Raw genomic sequence first — 16,637 nt, 5'->3', positions numbered from 1 at the left:
GAGTCAAACAGAGCTGTACAGGTACAGATGCCCATGCAGCTTCAGCACGATACCACAGTTCATCAAGAGTAGTGACTGGCGTATTGTAACGAGCCAGTTGCTCGGATACCATTGACCAGACGCTTTCAATTGGTGAGAGATCTGGAGAATGTGCTGGCCAGGGCAGCAGTCGAACATTTTCTGTATCCAGAAAGTCCCGTACAGGACCTGCAACATGCGGTCGTGTATTATCCTGCTGAAATGTAGGGTTTCGCAGGGATCGCATGAAGGGTAGAGCCATGGGTCGTAACACATCTGAAATGCAACGTCCATTGTTCAAAGTGCCGTCAATGCGAACAAGAGGTGACCGAGACGTGTAACCAATGGCACCCATCACGCCGGGTGACACGCCAGTATGGCGATAACGAATACACTCTTCCAATGTGCATTCACCGCGGTGTCGCCAAACACGGGTGTGACCATCATGATACTGTAAACAGAACCTGGATTCATCTAAAAAAATGATGTTTTGCCATTCGTGCACCCAGGTTCGTCGTTGAGTATACCACCGCAGGCGCTCCTGTCTGTGATGCACCGTCAAGGGTAACCGCAGCCATGGTCTCCGAGCTGATAGTCCATGCTGCTGCAAACGTCATCGAACTGTTAGTGCAGATTGTTGTTGTCTTGCAAACGTCCCCGTCTGTTGACTCAGGGATCGAGACGTGGCTGTACGATCCGTTCCAGCCATGCGGATAAGATGCCTGTCATCTCGACTGCTAGTGATACGAGGCCGTTGGGATCCAGCACGGCGTTCCGTATTACCTTCCTGAACCCACCGGTTCCATATTCTGCTAACAGACATTGCATCTCGACCAACGCGAGCAGCAGTGTCGCGATACGATAAACCGCAATCGCGATAGGCTACAATCCGACATTTATCAAAGTCGGAAACGTGATGGTACGCATTTCTCCTCCTTACACGAGGCATCAGAACAACGTTTCACCAGGCAACGCCGGTCAACTGCTGTTTGTGTATGAGAAATCGGTTGAAAACTTTCCTCACGTCAGTACGTTGTAGGTGTCGCCTCCGGCGCCAACCTTGTGTGAATGCTCTGAAAAGCTAATCATTTGCATATCACAGCATCTTCTTCCTGTCGGTTAAATTTCGCGTCTACAGCACATCATCTTCGTGGTGTACCAATTTTAAGGGCCAGTAGTGTATCATCCACCGAGCCAACAGAGCGTTGTATCCATAGGAGACAAGGCCTTTCTACGCAGCGGCTAGCTCCTTATTCTCCACCGGCGATGGTCTCAGTCAGCGACGATCACTGAATAACAATGAACATAGCGAGACGTTTCGCATACGGTCCGTTTGCTGCCGAAGGAGTGGCCTAGTGGCAGGCGCCGGCTCCTGTAACTACAACGCTCTGTAGTATTGTTGGAAGACGTTTCCGGACACGGGTTCCTGCTCTGGTTTTGTTCCTCAAGACACCCTCTACAAACTCTCGAAGTTTATCTCAACATTTCTGGTACACACTGAACATCCATTTATATAGTATGTGTGGCGTCCTGAGAAACCGGTGGCGGTGCTCGGCAGGTACACGGCGCAGGACGTAAAGGTGTCGCTGGGCGCGGAAAATGTGTGCACGGGCGACGTGAGCACGGTGAACGCCAGCGTGTCCGAAGTGCTGGTGCACCCGCAGTACGACCCCGACTCCATGGCATCGGACCTGGCGCTGCTGCGCCTCACCACGCCCGTCGTCTTCTCTTCCCGCATCAGCCCCGTCTGCTTGCCGCCCACGGGTAAGTGTCCGCTGCCGGATCTTCGTTTCCTGTAGCGCCACTCCAGTTACGCCCACTGGTACAATGTTACTGTGATAGCACAGGTGGCACCGTTCCGTCTATTCTGGCGTCTCCATGTGCATCTACATTTATACTCCGCAAGCCACCCACCGATGTGTGGCGGAGGGCACTTTACGTGCCACTGTCATTACCTCCTTTTCCTGTTCCAGTCTCGGATGGTTCGCGGGAAGAACGACTGTCGGAAAGCCTCCGTGCGCGCTCGCATCTCTCCAATTTTACATTCGTGATCTCCTCGGGAGGTATAAGTAGGGGGAAGCAATATATTCGATACCTCATCCAGAAACGCACCCTCTCGAAACCTGGACAGCAAGCTACACTGCGATGCAGAGCGCCTCTCTTGCAGAGTCTGCCATTTAAGTATGCTAAACATCTCCGTAACGCTATCACGCTTATTAAATAACCCTGTGACGAAACGCGCCCCTCTTCTTTGGATCCTCTCTATCTACTCTGTCAACCCGTCTGGTACGGATCTCACATTGATGAGCAGTACTCAAGTATAGGTCGAACGAGTGCTTTGTAAGCCACCTCGTTAGTTGGTGGACTACATTTTCTAAGGACTTCAAATGGCTCTGAGCACTATGGGACTCAACTGCCGAGGTCATTAGTCCCCTAGAACTTAGAACTAGTTAAACCTAACTAAACTAAGGACATTACAAACATCCATGCCCGAGGCAGGATTCGAACCTGCGACCGTAGCGGTCTTGCGGTTCCAGACTGCAGCGCCTTTAACCGCACGGCCACTTCGGCCGGCTTTCTAAGGACTCTCCCAATGAATCTCAACCTGGCACCCGCCTTACCAACATTTAATTTTATACGATCATTCCACTTCAAATCGTTCCGTACGCATACTCCCAGATATTTTACAGAAGTAACTGCTACCAGTGTTTGTTCGGCTACCATATAATCAGACAATAAAGGATCCTTCTTTCTATGTATTCGCAATACATTACATTTGTCTATGTTAAGGGTCAGTTGCCACTCCCTGCACCAAGTGCCAATCCGCTGCAGATCTTCCTGCATTTCGCTACAATTTTCTAATGCTGCAACTTTTCTGTATACTACAGCATCATCCGCGAAAAGCCGCATGGAACTTCCGACACTATCTACTAGGTCATTTATATATATTGTGAAAAGCAATGGTCCCATAACACTCCCCTGCGGCACGCCAGAGGTTACTTTAACGTATGTGGACGTCTCTCCATTGAGAACAACATGCTGTGTTCTGTTTGCTAAAAACTCTTCAATACAGCCACACAGCTGGTCTGATATTCCGTAGGCTCTTACTTTGTTTATCAGGCGACGTGCGGAACCGCATCGAACGCCTTCCGGAAGTCAAGGAAAATGGCATCTACCTGGGAGCCTGTATGCGTTTGTCGCATTCCGCAAATGGGTTTGGTTCAAATGGTTCAAATGGCTCTGAGCACTATGGGACTTAACATCTGTGGTCATCAGTCCCCTAGAACTTAGAACTACTTAAACCTAACTAACCTAAGGACATCACACACATCCATGCCAGAGGCAGGATTCGAACCTGCGACCGTAGCAGTCGCGCGGTTCAGGACTGAGCGCCTAGAACCGAATGGGTTTGGGTTATTGTGTGAATCCAGTACCATTTCACCAGATATCACTGACTCGCAGCTACGACTAAACTGCCTACTGTGTATAACAGCAACAATGCTTAGTATGTTGTGTGGGGTGGCAAGCTGAATATTTTTCAACAGGTAACCGCAGTTCGGAAATACATACTTCGGCCAGCAATGATGATAATGATGATGATTGTGATTCAAAAGGAACTTAACTACCTGGTTATTAGACTAACACTCCCTCACTCCTCTCGTAGCGTTGTAAGACGTAGATGCGAGACTTTTTTTTTTCATTGGTAATAATGCTATCTACATCTACACCGACATACATACTTCGCAAGCTATCGTATGGTGCTCGGCGAAGGCTTCCTTACACCAGCGCTAGTCATTCCGTTTCCTAGTCCACTTACAAATGGAGCAAGGAAAAACCTCAGTCTATACGCCTCCGTACGATCCCTAATTTTTCTTATCTTGTCTTCGCGGTCCTTACGCGAAGTGTACTTTGACGGCAGTAGAATCATTATGCAGTCATCTGCAAATTCCAGTTCTCAACATTTTCTCAACAGCGTTTCGCAAAAAGAACACCGTCTCCCATTTGATTTCACGAAGTATCTCCGTTACACCTGCGTACTGAATTCCTCTGAATTGCTTCGATTCTTCCTTTAATCCGACCTGTTGGATTTTCCAAACTCTCCAGGAGCATTCAATAACGGATAGTACTAATGTCCTATGCGCAGTCCGCTTATAAATAAGCTACACTTTCCTAGAATACTCCCGACAAACCGGAGACGGCAATTCACCTTCCCTACTCCCGACCTAACGTGCTCGTTCCATTTCATATCGCTTTCCACTATTACGCCCAGATATTTAATTGACGTGCCTGTTTCAAGCAGCACACGACGAATACTGTATTGGAAAATTGTAGGCTTATTTTTATTACTCGTCTGTATAAACTTACTTATTCCTACATGTAGAACAATCTGCCACTCTTTTCCCTAAAGAGAAATTCTGCCTAAGTCATCCTGTACCCTTCTGCAGACACTAAACGACGATACTTTCCAGTATACTACAACGTCATCAGCAAACACCCGCAGACCACTGGTCGCCCTACCAGTCAGATCATTCGTGTATATACAGAAGAAGAGCGGTCCTGCAATACCTCCCTGGAGCACTCTTGACGATGTCCGTGCCTGCTGAACATTCGTTGCCAAGGACAACGTACTTGATTCTATTCTTAAAAGCAATTTGGATTACACACGATGCATGAATAGTTAACTGGAAAAAATTTAACTGTCATGAAGGTAAAACTAAGATCATTGTCTACACAAGTTAAAAACTGGTGACTGCTATAAGTAGTTCGTATCAATTATTTCCAAGAATGAGCATGTGAAGATTAACTATGGCGCCAAGTTTCTTTCAGTTGCGTTTGTTATTCTAATGTTCTATGCAACCCCAGTACCAGTCACTGTAAAGGCAGACACAGGGATAGAGGCTAGCTGTCTCCCTGTGGATTCATTTTAAACACATCTACATCTGCATCTACACTCCTGGAAATTGAAATAAGAACACCGTGAATTCATTGTCCCAGGAAGGGGAAACTTTATTGACACATTCCTGGGGTCAGATACATCACATGATCACACTGACAGAACCACAGGCACATAGACACAGGCAACAGAGCATGCACAATGTCGGCACTAGTACAGTGTATATCCACCTTTCGCAGCAATGCAGGCTGCTATTCTCCCATGGAGACGATCGTAGAGATGCTGGATGTAGTCCTGTGGAACGGCTTGCCATGCCATTTCCACCTGGCGCCTCAGTTGGACCAGCGTTCGTGCTGGACGTGCAGACCGCGTGAGACGACGCTTCATCCAGTCCCAAACATGCTCAATGGGGGACAGATCCGGAGATCTTGCTGGCCAGGGTAGTTGACTTACACCTTCTAGAGCACGTTGGGTGGCACGGGATACATGCGGACGTGCATTGTCCTGTTGGAACAGCAAGTTCCCTTGCCGGTCTAGGAATGGTAGAACGATGGGTTCGATGACGGTTTGGATGTACCGTGCACTATTCAGTGTCCCCTCGACGATCACCAGTGGTGTACGGCCAGTGTAGGAGATCGCTCCCCACACCATGATGCCGGGTGTTGGCCCTGTGTGCCTCGGTCGTATGCAGTCCTGATTGTGGCGCTCACCTGCACGGCGCCAAACACGCATACGACCATCATTGGCACCAAGGCAGAAGCGACTCTCATCGCTGAAGACGACACGTCTCCATTCGTCCCTCCATTCACGCCTGTCGCGACACCACTGGAGGCGGGCTGCACGATGTTGGGGCGTGAGAGGAAGACGGCCTAACGGTGTGCGGGACCGTAGCCCAGCTTCATGGAGACGGTTGCGAATGGTCCTCGCCGATACCCCAGGAGCAACAGTGTCCCTAATTTGCTGGGAAGTGGCGGTGCGGTCCCCTACGGCACTGCGTAGGATCCTACGGTCTTGGCGTGCATCCGTGCGTCGCTGCGGTCCGGTCCCAGTTCGACGGGCACGTGCACCTTCCGCCGACCACTGGCGACAACATCGATGTACTGTGGAGACCTCACGCCCCACGTGTTGAGCAATTCGGCGGTACGTCCACCCGGCCTCCCGCATGCCCACTATACGCCCTCGCTCAAAGTCCGTCAACTGCACATAACGGTTCACGTCCACGCTGTCGCGGCATGCTACCAGTGTTAAAGACTGCGATGGAGCTCCGTATGCCACGGCAAACTGGCTGACACTGACGGCGGCGGTGCACAAATGCTGCGCAGCTAGCGCCATCCGACGGCCAACACCGCGGTTCCTGGTGTGTCCGCTGTGCCGTGCGTGTGATCATTGCTTGTACAGCCCTCTCGCAGTGTCCGGAGCAAGTATGGTGGGTCTGACACACCGGTGTCAATGTGTTCTTTTTTCCATTTCCAGGAGTGTACATCTTCATCTACATTCATATTCCGCAAGTCAGCTTATGGTGTGTAGCAGTGCGCACTTTGTGTACAGCTGTCAGTTCCCCTTTCCTGTTCCGGTCACGGGAGGTCCACGGGAAGAAGGATTGCTGTGAAGTCTCTCTGTCAGCTCGAATCACTCGTTCATGGCTTTTCACGAGATGTATGTTGGAGGAAGTAATATGTTGGTTAACTCCTCTAGGAATGTAAGCTCCGGTATTTAAACGATAAACTACACGTGATGCAGAAGCCTCTCTTGCAGCGTCTGCTACTGAAGTTGACTGAGCATCTTCGTGACGCTTTCACGCTCATCAAAGGTATTGCTCTTCTTTTGATCTTCTTTGTTTCCTCCATCAGTTTTTTCTAACATTAATTCTAGACTGACAATCAATTTTATGGGTCAAACGACTGTTTTGTAAGCTATCTCCTTTGCTGACGGACTTCATGTCCAGAGGATTCTTCCAATGAGCCTGTGTGTCACCTGCCTTACCTTATGGAGTAGCCCAGTTTCATTCGCTCCGGATGCTTATTCCTAGATATTTTATGAACTTGACTACCAGTGTAAACATTCAAAAATTATTCAGCCACCTCAGACTGTATATTTGCTTCGTTATTGAACATGCGTGGGAGAATCTTGCGTTGACCATTTTAGTTATTTCAGTTCAGTCTTGAAGAAGGTGTATAAATAAGTCTCCAAAACACAGAAAATAGTGTTCTAAGAGATATCGGTCTTTACTTATTGTCAGAAAAATACAGAACACGTTTAACAACTAGAAATAAGATGTTCATATTCACAGGATATGTAAATTAGTATGTTATGCATAAACAGCATTTCAGTCACCTCGGCTCACCTGTGTCCTGTTGTCTAGTAGGCACAGGGTCCGTCATGGGCCCTGGTAACGTGTCCCATGCGTGATGGCATCGACACATATATGGCGCGAATGGCGTCCTGTGGTCTAGCCATCCATGCTGTATTTACCTGGCTCCAAAGTTCATTGGGTTACAGCGCTGCACCCATTTCTTCGCCGTATCCCACACATTTTCGATTGGCAAGAAGTCTGGTGATCTGGCGGGCTTGGGAAAAAGACTGACGTTCTGGGACACCGACAAGGCACGTGCTCGCGCAGCAACATGTGGTCGTGCATTGTCTTACTGAAAAATGGCGTCTGGGGTGTTGTGCAGAAAGGGTGTGGCTACGGGTCGCAGGATGTCATTCACTGGTCACAGAGCCCTCGACACACACCAACTGTGATATTTAATTGTACCCATAAGGCCTTGGGTTGGCGCTGTATATCTTGTGCGAATGCAGTCACTGTAACGCCGCTGCCTCTGCCTGAGGCGAACCAAAATGCGACCATCGTAATCTACTCATGAAGGTAACGCATTGTCACGTCTAAACCACCATCAAGCCCAAAAATCGACATTGAAATCCAACACTTAGTCCTGAAAGCACATTTATTATTGACACAGGCGTACAACCAGAACAGAAATAAAACATAAGATATTTCAAGAACATTCCAGAAATTATCTACATAACAAATAATTGCTAGGGATTGGGTTTGAACTGGTGACGCTCAGCACGCCCGCCAGTGACGCTAATCACTACATCGCACTGCACTCACCACAAGTCACGACAGTACAGGGTTATTACAAATGATTGAAGCGATTTCACAGCTCTACAATAACTTTATTATTTGAGATATTTTCACAATGCTTTGCACACACATACAAAAACTCAAAAAGTTTTTTTAGGCATTCACAAATGTTCGATATGTCCCCCTTTAGTGATTCGACAGACATCAAGCCGATAATCAAGTTCCTCCCACATTCTGCGCAGCATGTCCCCATCAATGAGTTCGAAAGCATCGTTGATGCGAGCTCGCAGTTCTGGCACGTTTCTTGGTAGAGAAGGTTTAAACACTGAATCTTTCACATAACCCCACAGAAAAAAATCGCATGGGTTTAAGTCGGGAGAGCGTGGAGGCCATGACATGAATTGCTGATCATGATCTCCACCACGACCGATCCATCGGTTTTCCAATCTCCTGTTTAAGAAATGCCTTTTCCGTAAGATTTTCCAAACCGTCGGCTGTGGTACGTTTAGCTCCCTGCTTGCTTTATTCGTCGACTTCCGCGGGCTACGCGTGAAACTTGCCCGCACGCGTTCAACCGTTTCTTCGCTCACTGCAGGCCGACCCGTTGATTTCCCCTTACAGAGGCATGCAGAAGCTTTAAACTGCGCATACCATCGCCGAATGGAGTTAGCAGTTGGTGGATCTTTGTTGAACTTCGTCCGGAAGTGTCGTTGCACTGTTATGACTGACTGATGTGAGTGCATTTCAAGCACGACCTACGCTTTCTCGGCTCCTGTCGCCATTTTGTCTCACTGCGCTCTCGAGCGCTCTGGCGGCAGAAACTTAAAGTGCGGCTTCAGCCGAACAAAACTTTATGAGTTTTTCTACGTATCTGTAGTGTGTCGTGACCATATGTCAATGAATGGAGCTACAGTGAATTTATGAAATCGCTTCAATCATTTGTAATAGCCCTGTATAGATACCTTAGCCACCAGCAGGCCCAAACTTTTCGAATCAGCGTATAATAGCTAACCAGTGATCATAAGGAAGTTAAACGCCACTGAATGTTGCGGTAAATACGAATGGAAAGAAAGGTAAGAAGCTTTTTCTGCTTCGCAAGAGCGACAAAAACAGATTTCAGTTGTCAGCCGAAAAGAGTCATCTTCTGGATAGAAAATGTTGCGTATAATTGTACAAAGTTCAAGAGTATTGCGCAATACGCCTTAGACATGTACGTGCCGTGCAAATATGTTAGGAATGGGGAAGACACACCACACAGCCGCATTAGGAAGGTGCTACGAAAGCAGAGAGCTTCGCTGCAAATTTTACGTAGCTAAAGCCGCGCAGACAGGTAGAAACTAAACGAAGCCAAAATTAGCATAAGGAGCGCCACAAGTGATACGTTCTACGAATTCGGAAGTAAAATTCTATCTATCGACTTAACAGAAAATCCTAAGAAGTTTTCGTCTGATGTTAGATCAGTAAACAGATCGAAGCCACTTCCCCAGGCACTCTATGACCATAATGTCACCGAAACGGAGAATAGCAGGGAGAAGGTCGAAATACTGGCTTTTTTTTTTTCAAAACTGTTTACTGAGGAATATCGCACTGCGGTTCTTCCTTTAAATCGTCGCTAGAGCGCCAAAATGACAGATATCGAAATAACAAACCAAGGGATAGAAAAGTAGCTGAAAGGGCTTAACAGAGAAAAGGCCACCGCACCTGATGGAATACCAATACGATTCTACGCAGCGTATGCGAAAGAACCTGTTCCATTTCTAGCAGCAGTGTATCGTAGGTCGCTAGAGGAGTGAAGCATTTCTAGTGATAGTGAAACTACGCAAATCATTCCAGTTTTCAAGAAGGGTCGTCGAACAGACGCGCAGAGCTACAGACCTACATATCTGACGTCGGTATGTTCAAGAATTTTGGAGCGTCTTACGCTCGCGCATTATGACATTTCTGGAGACCAAAAATTCTCTCTGTAGGAATCAAAATGGGTTGCGGACAACAATCGTATGAAACCCAGCTCGCACTGCTCGTCCTCGAGGTCCAGAAGGCAGTAAATAGCAACGCCTTGGTTGATGCCGAGTTTCGTGACTTGCAGAAGGCTTCCGACACGGTTCAGCACTTTATCTTTACTATTTTTTTATTACGTTTACAGTTTTCTCTTACCATTGTTGATACTGATTTTGTTTTCTACTTCAGCGATTTTACTTTAAGAGTATTACGAGGGTTGTTCGCAAAGTAAGGAACGATCGGTCGCGAAATGGAAAACACAGTGAAAATCAAAACTGTTTTCTTTGCACATTTATCTACACCTTCCAGGTACTTCGCTACGTAGTCGCCGCTCCGACTTAGTCATTTGTCGGAGCGTTATACCATATTTCCAACACCATCGTCAGAGAAGGCAGGCGCCTGTGCTTTGCGATAACACTGTACGCTGGTCTATAGAGCGTAGCCTGCGCCCAAGTGTTGTCTTCGTATCCAGCGTTTCATGTGAACAGTGATTATACTCTGGACGAACCAATTAGGGCTGTGTTGTGGGTGATCGAAAACTTCCAATCGAAAAGGCTGCAGCGTCTTCACTGCCCCTGCAAAGTGCAGCTGAGAATTTCCATGAAGAAGGAAGTGCGTGGCAGTTGTGTTAGGTGGGCTGCAATCATTAAGGCGAAGCCTCTCAGTGGGCCCTCCTGCTTGGTGGGAGACACTGTTGTTCTAGGCACCTTTACTCGCTCACAGTGCGCTCGCAACTGAAAAGAGTGTCTTGATGCGATCGACGGGCATACTAGAGACACTGCCCAAAATGTCTGTGAAAAGCCTCGTCGGATTTTCACAGCGGTTTCCATTTCGCGACCGATCGTTCTTCACTTTACGAATAGCCCTCTTACTTCTTCCCAGATTTGTGTGACTTTCAATATCCGCGATATTGGTTATTTAATTTATCTTTACTTCTCTCTGCTCGCCAGTAAATAAGCTATTCTCTTTCCTTATGAGTCAGAATCTCTTTTGGACACTTTTTAAATGGTGTGGTTTTATCTTGCCTTCCAGTTCATCTTCAAGCTTTATAGTTCCATACTTTAACCGATTCCATCCTAATCTATCTTCTCATTTCGTTGTAGTATTTCGTTTATTTTTTCGTGGAATCTGTTTGCGGTTTCTGCCTTTTGGATGTAAGCAACACATAAAGTGAGTACTGGTTTCAGCTTTCTATTACGTCTGCCAGAATCAGTTCCGTAAGATATAGATTCACTCGCACTCCAGACATACTCGTGATTGTCGGTGTTGTACATGGTAACTACCAGTGGTGGCGAAAATGAGCGAGTCTAGATACGCTCAAACACAGTAGTCGTATTGTGCTAACTGAAGCTGTTGCTGCATGAACTGTGATGGGTTATCGAGAGCTTGGCTGTTGAGCTGGTCGTATAAGCCCAATAGCTAATTTGATTCCCAAGCAGAGTACTGAGTCCAGCATTTAAAGATATATATACGATGATAATCCTTTGTAACGCAGCCTTAAACTAATACCAAGCGAAGTCAATGTAATGTTACAGTAAGCAAGATCTCTCTACAGTCATGTTCTTTCTGCTAGAAATTTTAAAATATTCAGGACTTTGGCAAATCCTCCTGGCGAGGCAGTCATCTCATTTCTGACTGAATGCAATGGCAAGGAAACTTGCTGATTTGTTAAGACTGAGAAAGGTGTGAAAACTGCACACTGCTACATAATGGGAGATGTACATCTTGGTGGGGAAACCAGCATCGAGGACGGAAGACTGTATGGGGATAAGTCGTTAAATGGTTACGGCTTGTTGTCAGGTACTGATTCGTTGAAGGCATACGCCACAGTTACAGTGGAGGCCGATCTAATATGGAAAGAAAATTAGGTCCCGTCAACTCTGAGGTCATTAGAGACAGTACATCCATTGGACACATTTGGTCTGGGAAAGGACGCGAAAGGAAGCCGGTTGTGTCCCTTTTAAGGGAATCATACCGTTATTGCCTTGAGACATTTAGGGAATACATGTAAAATATAAATGCGAATTACTGAATTAGGTGGAAAAGATGTGTTTCATATTAGCGAAGATGAAGAAGCGACGATGAGGAAGTGCTCACAGCTCTAATGCTTTGCATTTTAGAGCCAATTTTTTCAGTAGCTTTTTGCTTCTATTGATCCTTCCTGTCATATCCCTGAATACTGACCATTCCTCCTCGAACACCCTGTATAAAATAAACTGTGCCAAAAAGAGGGTACATTTTTTTGTTCATATTGCTTTAGGCTTTATGTAAAGTTAACAATATTAGAATACAGTCGTGCAACTGCGGATTGCTATGCACTCTTGAATATACGGGCTGACAATTATTGAACTATATGAAGAAAAAACATAAATTAATTACAAACTACTGCGGGCACACAATTCATTCAACATGCAAACGTCACTACAGATATTCGTATTTAGATTATTTCAGGTTATGACATGTTCGATATGCCTCCCATAATTGGCGATGATGTGGCGCAGACGAACAGCGAAATTCTGCATGACTCGCTGAAGTGTCAGAAAATCGCTGCTGTCAATGACCTCCTGAATGGCTGTTTTCAGTTCAGTAATGGTTTTGGGGTTATTTCTGTACGCCTTGTCTTTAATATAGCCTCACAAAAGGGAATCGAATGTGTTCAGATCTGGAGAATATGCCGGCAAATCGAGGCCAATACCAATGGCCTCTGGGTACCCCAGAGTCAGAATGCTGTACCCAGAGTGCTCCTCCAGGACATCAAACACACTCCTGTTCCGATGGTGTCGAGCACCGTCTTTACGTGAACCACAGGGTCACTTTGGATAATGAGGATGGAATCATCTTTCAAAACCTTCACGTACCTTTCGCTAGTCATGGTGCCATCAAGGAATACCGCACCATTCCGTGACTGGACATTGCACACCACACTCTCACCCGTTGAGGGTGAACAGACTTCTCGACCGCGAAATGAGGATTGTCAATCCTCCAAATGCGCCAGTTTTGCTTATTGACGAACCCATCCAAATGAAAGTGGGCTTTGTCGCTAAACCAAATCATGCATGCACATACTATTTCCCATCATGCCCCGTGGCCAATCGTGAAGTTTGAACTTCCTAACGCAAGATGTTCAGAAGTTATGACGATTTTATTTCATATAGTGCAATAATTGTCTCCCTGTACATACACTGCCTGACAAAAAAAATGTGAAGTACCCAGAAGACATGGTCGAATGTCAGCGTAACATGATACATGTACAACCATCGGCGGGTATGTAAATTATTGGAGTTCCAAATCTCTGTGACAGCTAGAACGGCAACCAGGGTGCATTAGCGTTGTTCATGTTTAGTTTTGTTATCGGGCCTCCGAGGTATATAAGACGCGTCAACAGCATCAACTGAGTGATCACTGTGTAGGGCACGGGGATGTCGCGTAATCGTATGAGACAGCGTCATCAGCACTTGACGGAGTTTGAAGGGGGCCTCATTTGTGACTCTCCATTTGGCCGGCTGGTCGAATTCTGCAATATCCTGGTTTGTGGAGCATTCTGATATGACACTGACCCAGTGTTGGACTGCATGGGAACGTGAGGGCAGCCATAGTAGTTCAGGTTTTGGGCGAACACGTCTGACTACCACAAGAGAGGAAAGCGGTGCTGAGCACCAAGTATCTCGTAACCGCTTCAAATCTGCGCCAACGTCCACGAACAAGTACTGGACTCGCTGCAACATTTAGTGTCATCATACATCAATGTTCAGAGACTACCAGTAGCCGGCCTAGGCGTATCACCGTCCCATGCGTAAGTTGCCGTTAACATCACAACACAAACGGCTGCGTTCGTAGTGGTGCAGTGACTGGAAATCAAGACCAGCTGATGCGTCGCACTGTGTTCATCCATGAATCGCACCTCTGCATTACCCTAGATGAACGTTGTAGACCTGCAGCGGTGTTACTCCTGGCATGGTGTGGGAGCCATCGGATGCGACCTCAGGTAGAGGCCGGTAGTGTTTAAGGAAACTGCCCAAAAGTACGTCACGGACATCTTGCGTCTCTATAAGTTACCTTTTGTGCGTCACCATTTTTCAACAGGACAATGCTCGTGCACACATGGTTCGTGTCTCTATGAACTGTCTGCATGATGTTGAGGTACTCCGTGGCCAGAAATATCCCTAAATATGTCCCCAATAGAACATGTGTGGGACTAACTGGGTCGTCAGGTCCGCAGCTCGTGATCTCGCGGTCGCGTTCTCGCTTCCCGAGTACGGGGACTCGGGTTCGATTCCCGGCGGGGTCAGGGATTTTCACCTGCCTCGAGATGACTGGGTGTTTGTGTTGTCCTCATCAGTTCATCATCATTCATGAAAGTGGCGAGATTGGACTGAGCAAAGGTTGGGAATTTGTACGGGCGCTGATACCCGCTCAGTTGAGCGCACCGCAAACCAAAAAATAAAAAATCGCTGTTTGGGGATTCATTTGTGTGGTATTTCGTATTCGATTTCGACAGAACTATTCAGTAAAAAAACAGACTTTTTTACGTCTTGTGGTCTGATAACCCAACTAGATAACGAATCTGTTTTCTTTTAACTATTGCCCATGGTTATTGTGATACTTAGAAATTAAGTGAAACGAAGAGAATTTTTTGAAAATTTTTCAGTAAATAAATGCAGTCACTGTCCAGTTTACGTTTAGTTCATTTGAGGTCGTACACTACTACGTACCAAATGCAGGTAACATACTGAAATTTTTTTTATAGCTGGAAGGAGAAAAGAGTATTGTATTACTGATGAGACAAAATATTGTTTTGAATTCTAGTGTCATCAGATTACTGAATTATTCCGTGTTTCAGTGCAAAAGCCTTATTATCTGTGTGCACTCTGATATTGTAATTTATTGATTCATAAAGTACAGATTAATTATAAGTTAGCAGTTGCATAACCACCAACCAAACACCACTCCTGTGACACAGTTCTATGACCTCATTGTATGAGTTTCTGATATGACAAAACTAGCGCAATCTGCATTACATTCGACGTTTGCAGGTTTAGTTTGTAACAGCAGTAAATAAGTATTGTTGGAGGCACGGGCACCACCGTCGGGAGGGGATTTGTCTCCCCCAAATAGCTTTGAAAAGCAATTTCAATAGTTTGATTCTTATTCTTCCAGCAGTGTAATTAGTTGTGTTCACACACACACTATATACAGGGTGAGTCACCTAACGTTTCGTGAACCACATCAAATACTGACGAACCGATTCCATAGACCGAACGTGAGGAGAGGGGCTAGTGTAATTGTTTAATACAAACCATACAAAAATGCACGTAAGTATGTTTTTTGACACAAACCTACGTTTTTTAAATGGAACCACGTTAGTTTTGTTAGCACATCTGAACATATAAACAAATACGTAATCAGTGCCGTTTGTTGCATTGTAAAATGTTAATTACATCCGGAGATATTGTAACCTAAAGTTGACGCTTGAAACCTCCGACGTTCAGTTGCGTGTTGTAACAACCACGGGCCACGGTCGGCGAGCAGCATCTGCAGGGACATGTTTACGATGACGACCGTGTTTACGAGTGTGGCTGTAGTGCACTGTTGTCGTTTGGTCTAGCTGTCGCAGTGTCCGCATGTAGCGCTTGCTGCTATTGTTATTCTGCATTCGTCTCCGCACGCAGACCAACTGTAGTACACCGTGTTACCAGACGTCTGTGATAGTGTAGTGTTGCAGGAACTGTGACCATGGTGTATTCGAACTCTGAAAAGGCGGAGATGATACTCATCTATGGCGAGTGTCGACGAAATGCAGCTGAAGCGTGCAGGGTGTATGCAGAACGGTACCCGGACAGACAGCATCCAACGTGCCGCACATTGCAAAACATCTACCGCCAACTGTATGCAACAGGTATGGTCGTAGCACGCAAACGGGTCCGTAACAGGCCCGTCACAGGAGAAGCGGGTTCAGTTGGTGTGTTAGCTGCTGTTGCCATGAACCCACTCATGAGTACACGGGACATTGCGAGAGCCGGTGGACTGAGTCAAAGTAGTGTCATGCGCATACTGCATCGTCACCGCTTTCACCCGTTTCATGTGTCGCTACATCAGTAATTACATGGTGATGACTTTAATCATCGAGTGCAATTCTGTCAATGGGCATTAACAGAGAATGAATTGCAGTTCTACCTGTTTACCGATGAAGCGGGTTTCACAAACCACGGGGCAGTGAATCTACGGAACATGCATTACTGGTCCGTGGACAATCCTCGCTGGCTCAGACAGGTAGAGCGACAGCGACCGTGGACTGTAAATGTATGGTGCGGAATCATTGGCGACCACCTCATTGGTCCTCACTTCACTGCAGGGGCCCAAACAGCTGCAACATACATCGCGTTTCTACAGAATGATCTGCCAACGTTGCTCGAAAATGTCCCACTGGAAACGCGTCGACGTATGTGGTATCAGCATGATGGTGCACCTGCACATTCCGCAATTAACACTAGGCTGACCCTTGACAGGATGTTCGACGAGCGTTTCATAGGACGTGGAGGACGCATAAATTGGCCAGCCCGTTCTCCTGATCTTACACCTCTGGACTTCTTTCTGTGGGGTACGTTAAAGGAGAATGTGTACCGTGATGTGCCTACAACC

The 16,637-nt window shown here is 46.6% G+C and overlaps 1 protein-coding gene across 2 annotated transcripts in view; it reads left to right on the top strand.

The window, feature by feature from the left end:
- Positions 1-16,637, top strand: part of LOC126187757 (trypsin-3-like) — a 194,664-nt gene that overhangs the window by 152,968 nt on the left and 25,059 nt on the right. For both annotated transcript variants that reach the window (XM_049929018.1, XM_049929017.1), the window contains exon 5: positions 1,577-1,782. In XM_049929018.1, the coding sequence (XP_049784975.1) occupies positions 1,577-1,782 (206 nt within the window). The remainder of the gene's footprint in view (positions 1-1,576; positions 1,783-16,637) is intronic.

This window comes from Schistocerca cancellata, chromosome 5 (assembly GCF_023864275.1).
Source record: "Schistocerca cancellata isolate TAMUIC-IGC-003103 chromosome 5, iqSchCanc2.1, whole genome shotgun sequence".
NCBI lineage: Eukaryota > Metazoa > Arthropoda > Insecta > Orthoptera > Acrididae > Schistocerca > Schistocerca cancellata.
The sequence above is the reverse complement of the archived record's forward strand: the minus strand, read 5'-3'. Positions and strand labels throughout refer to the sequence as shown.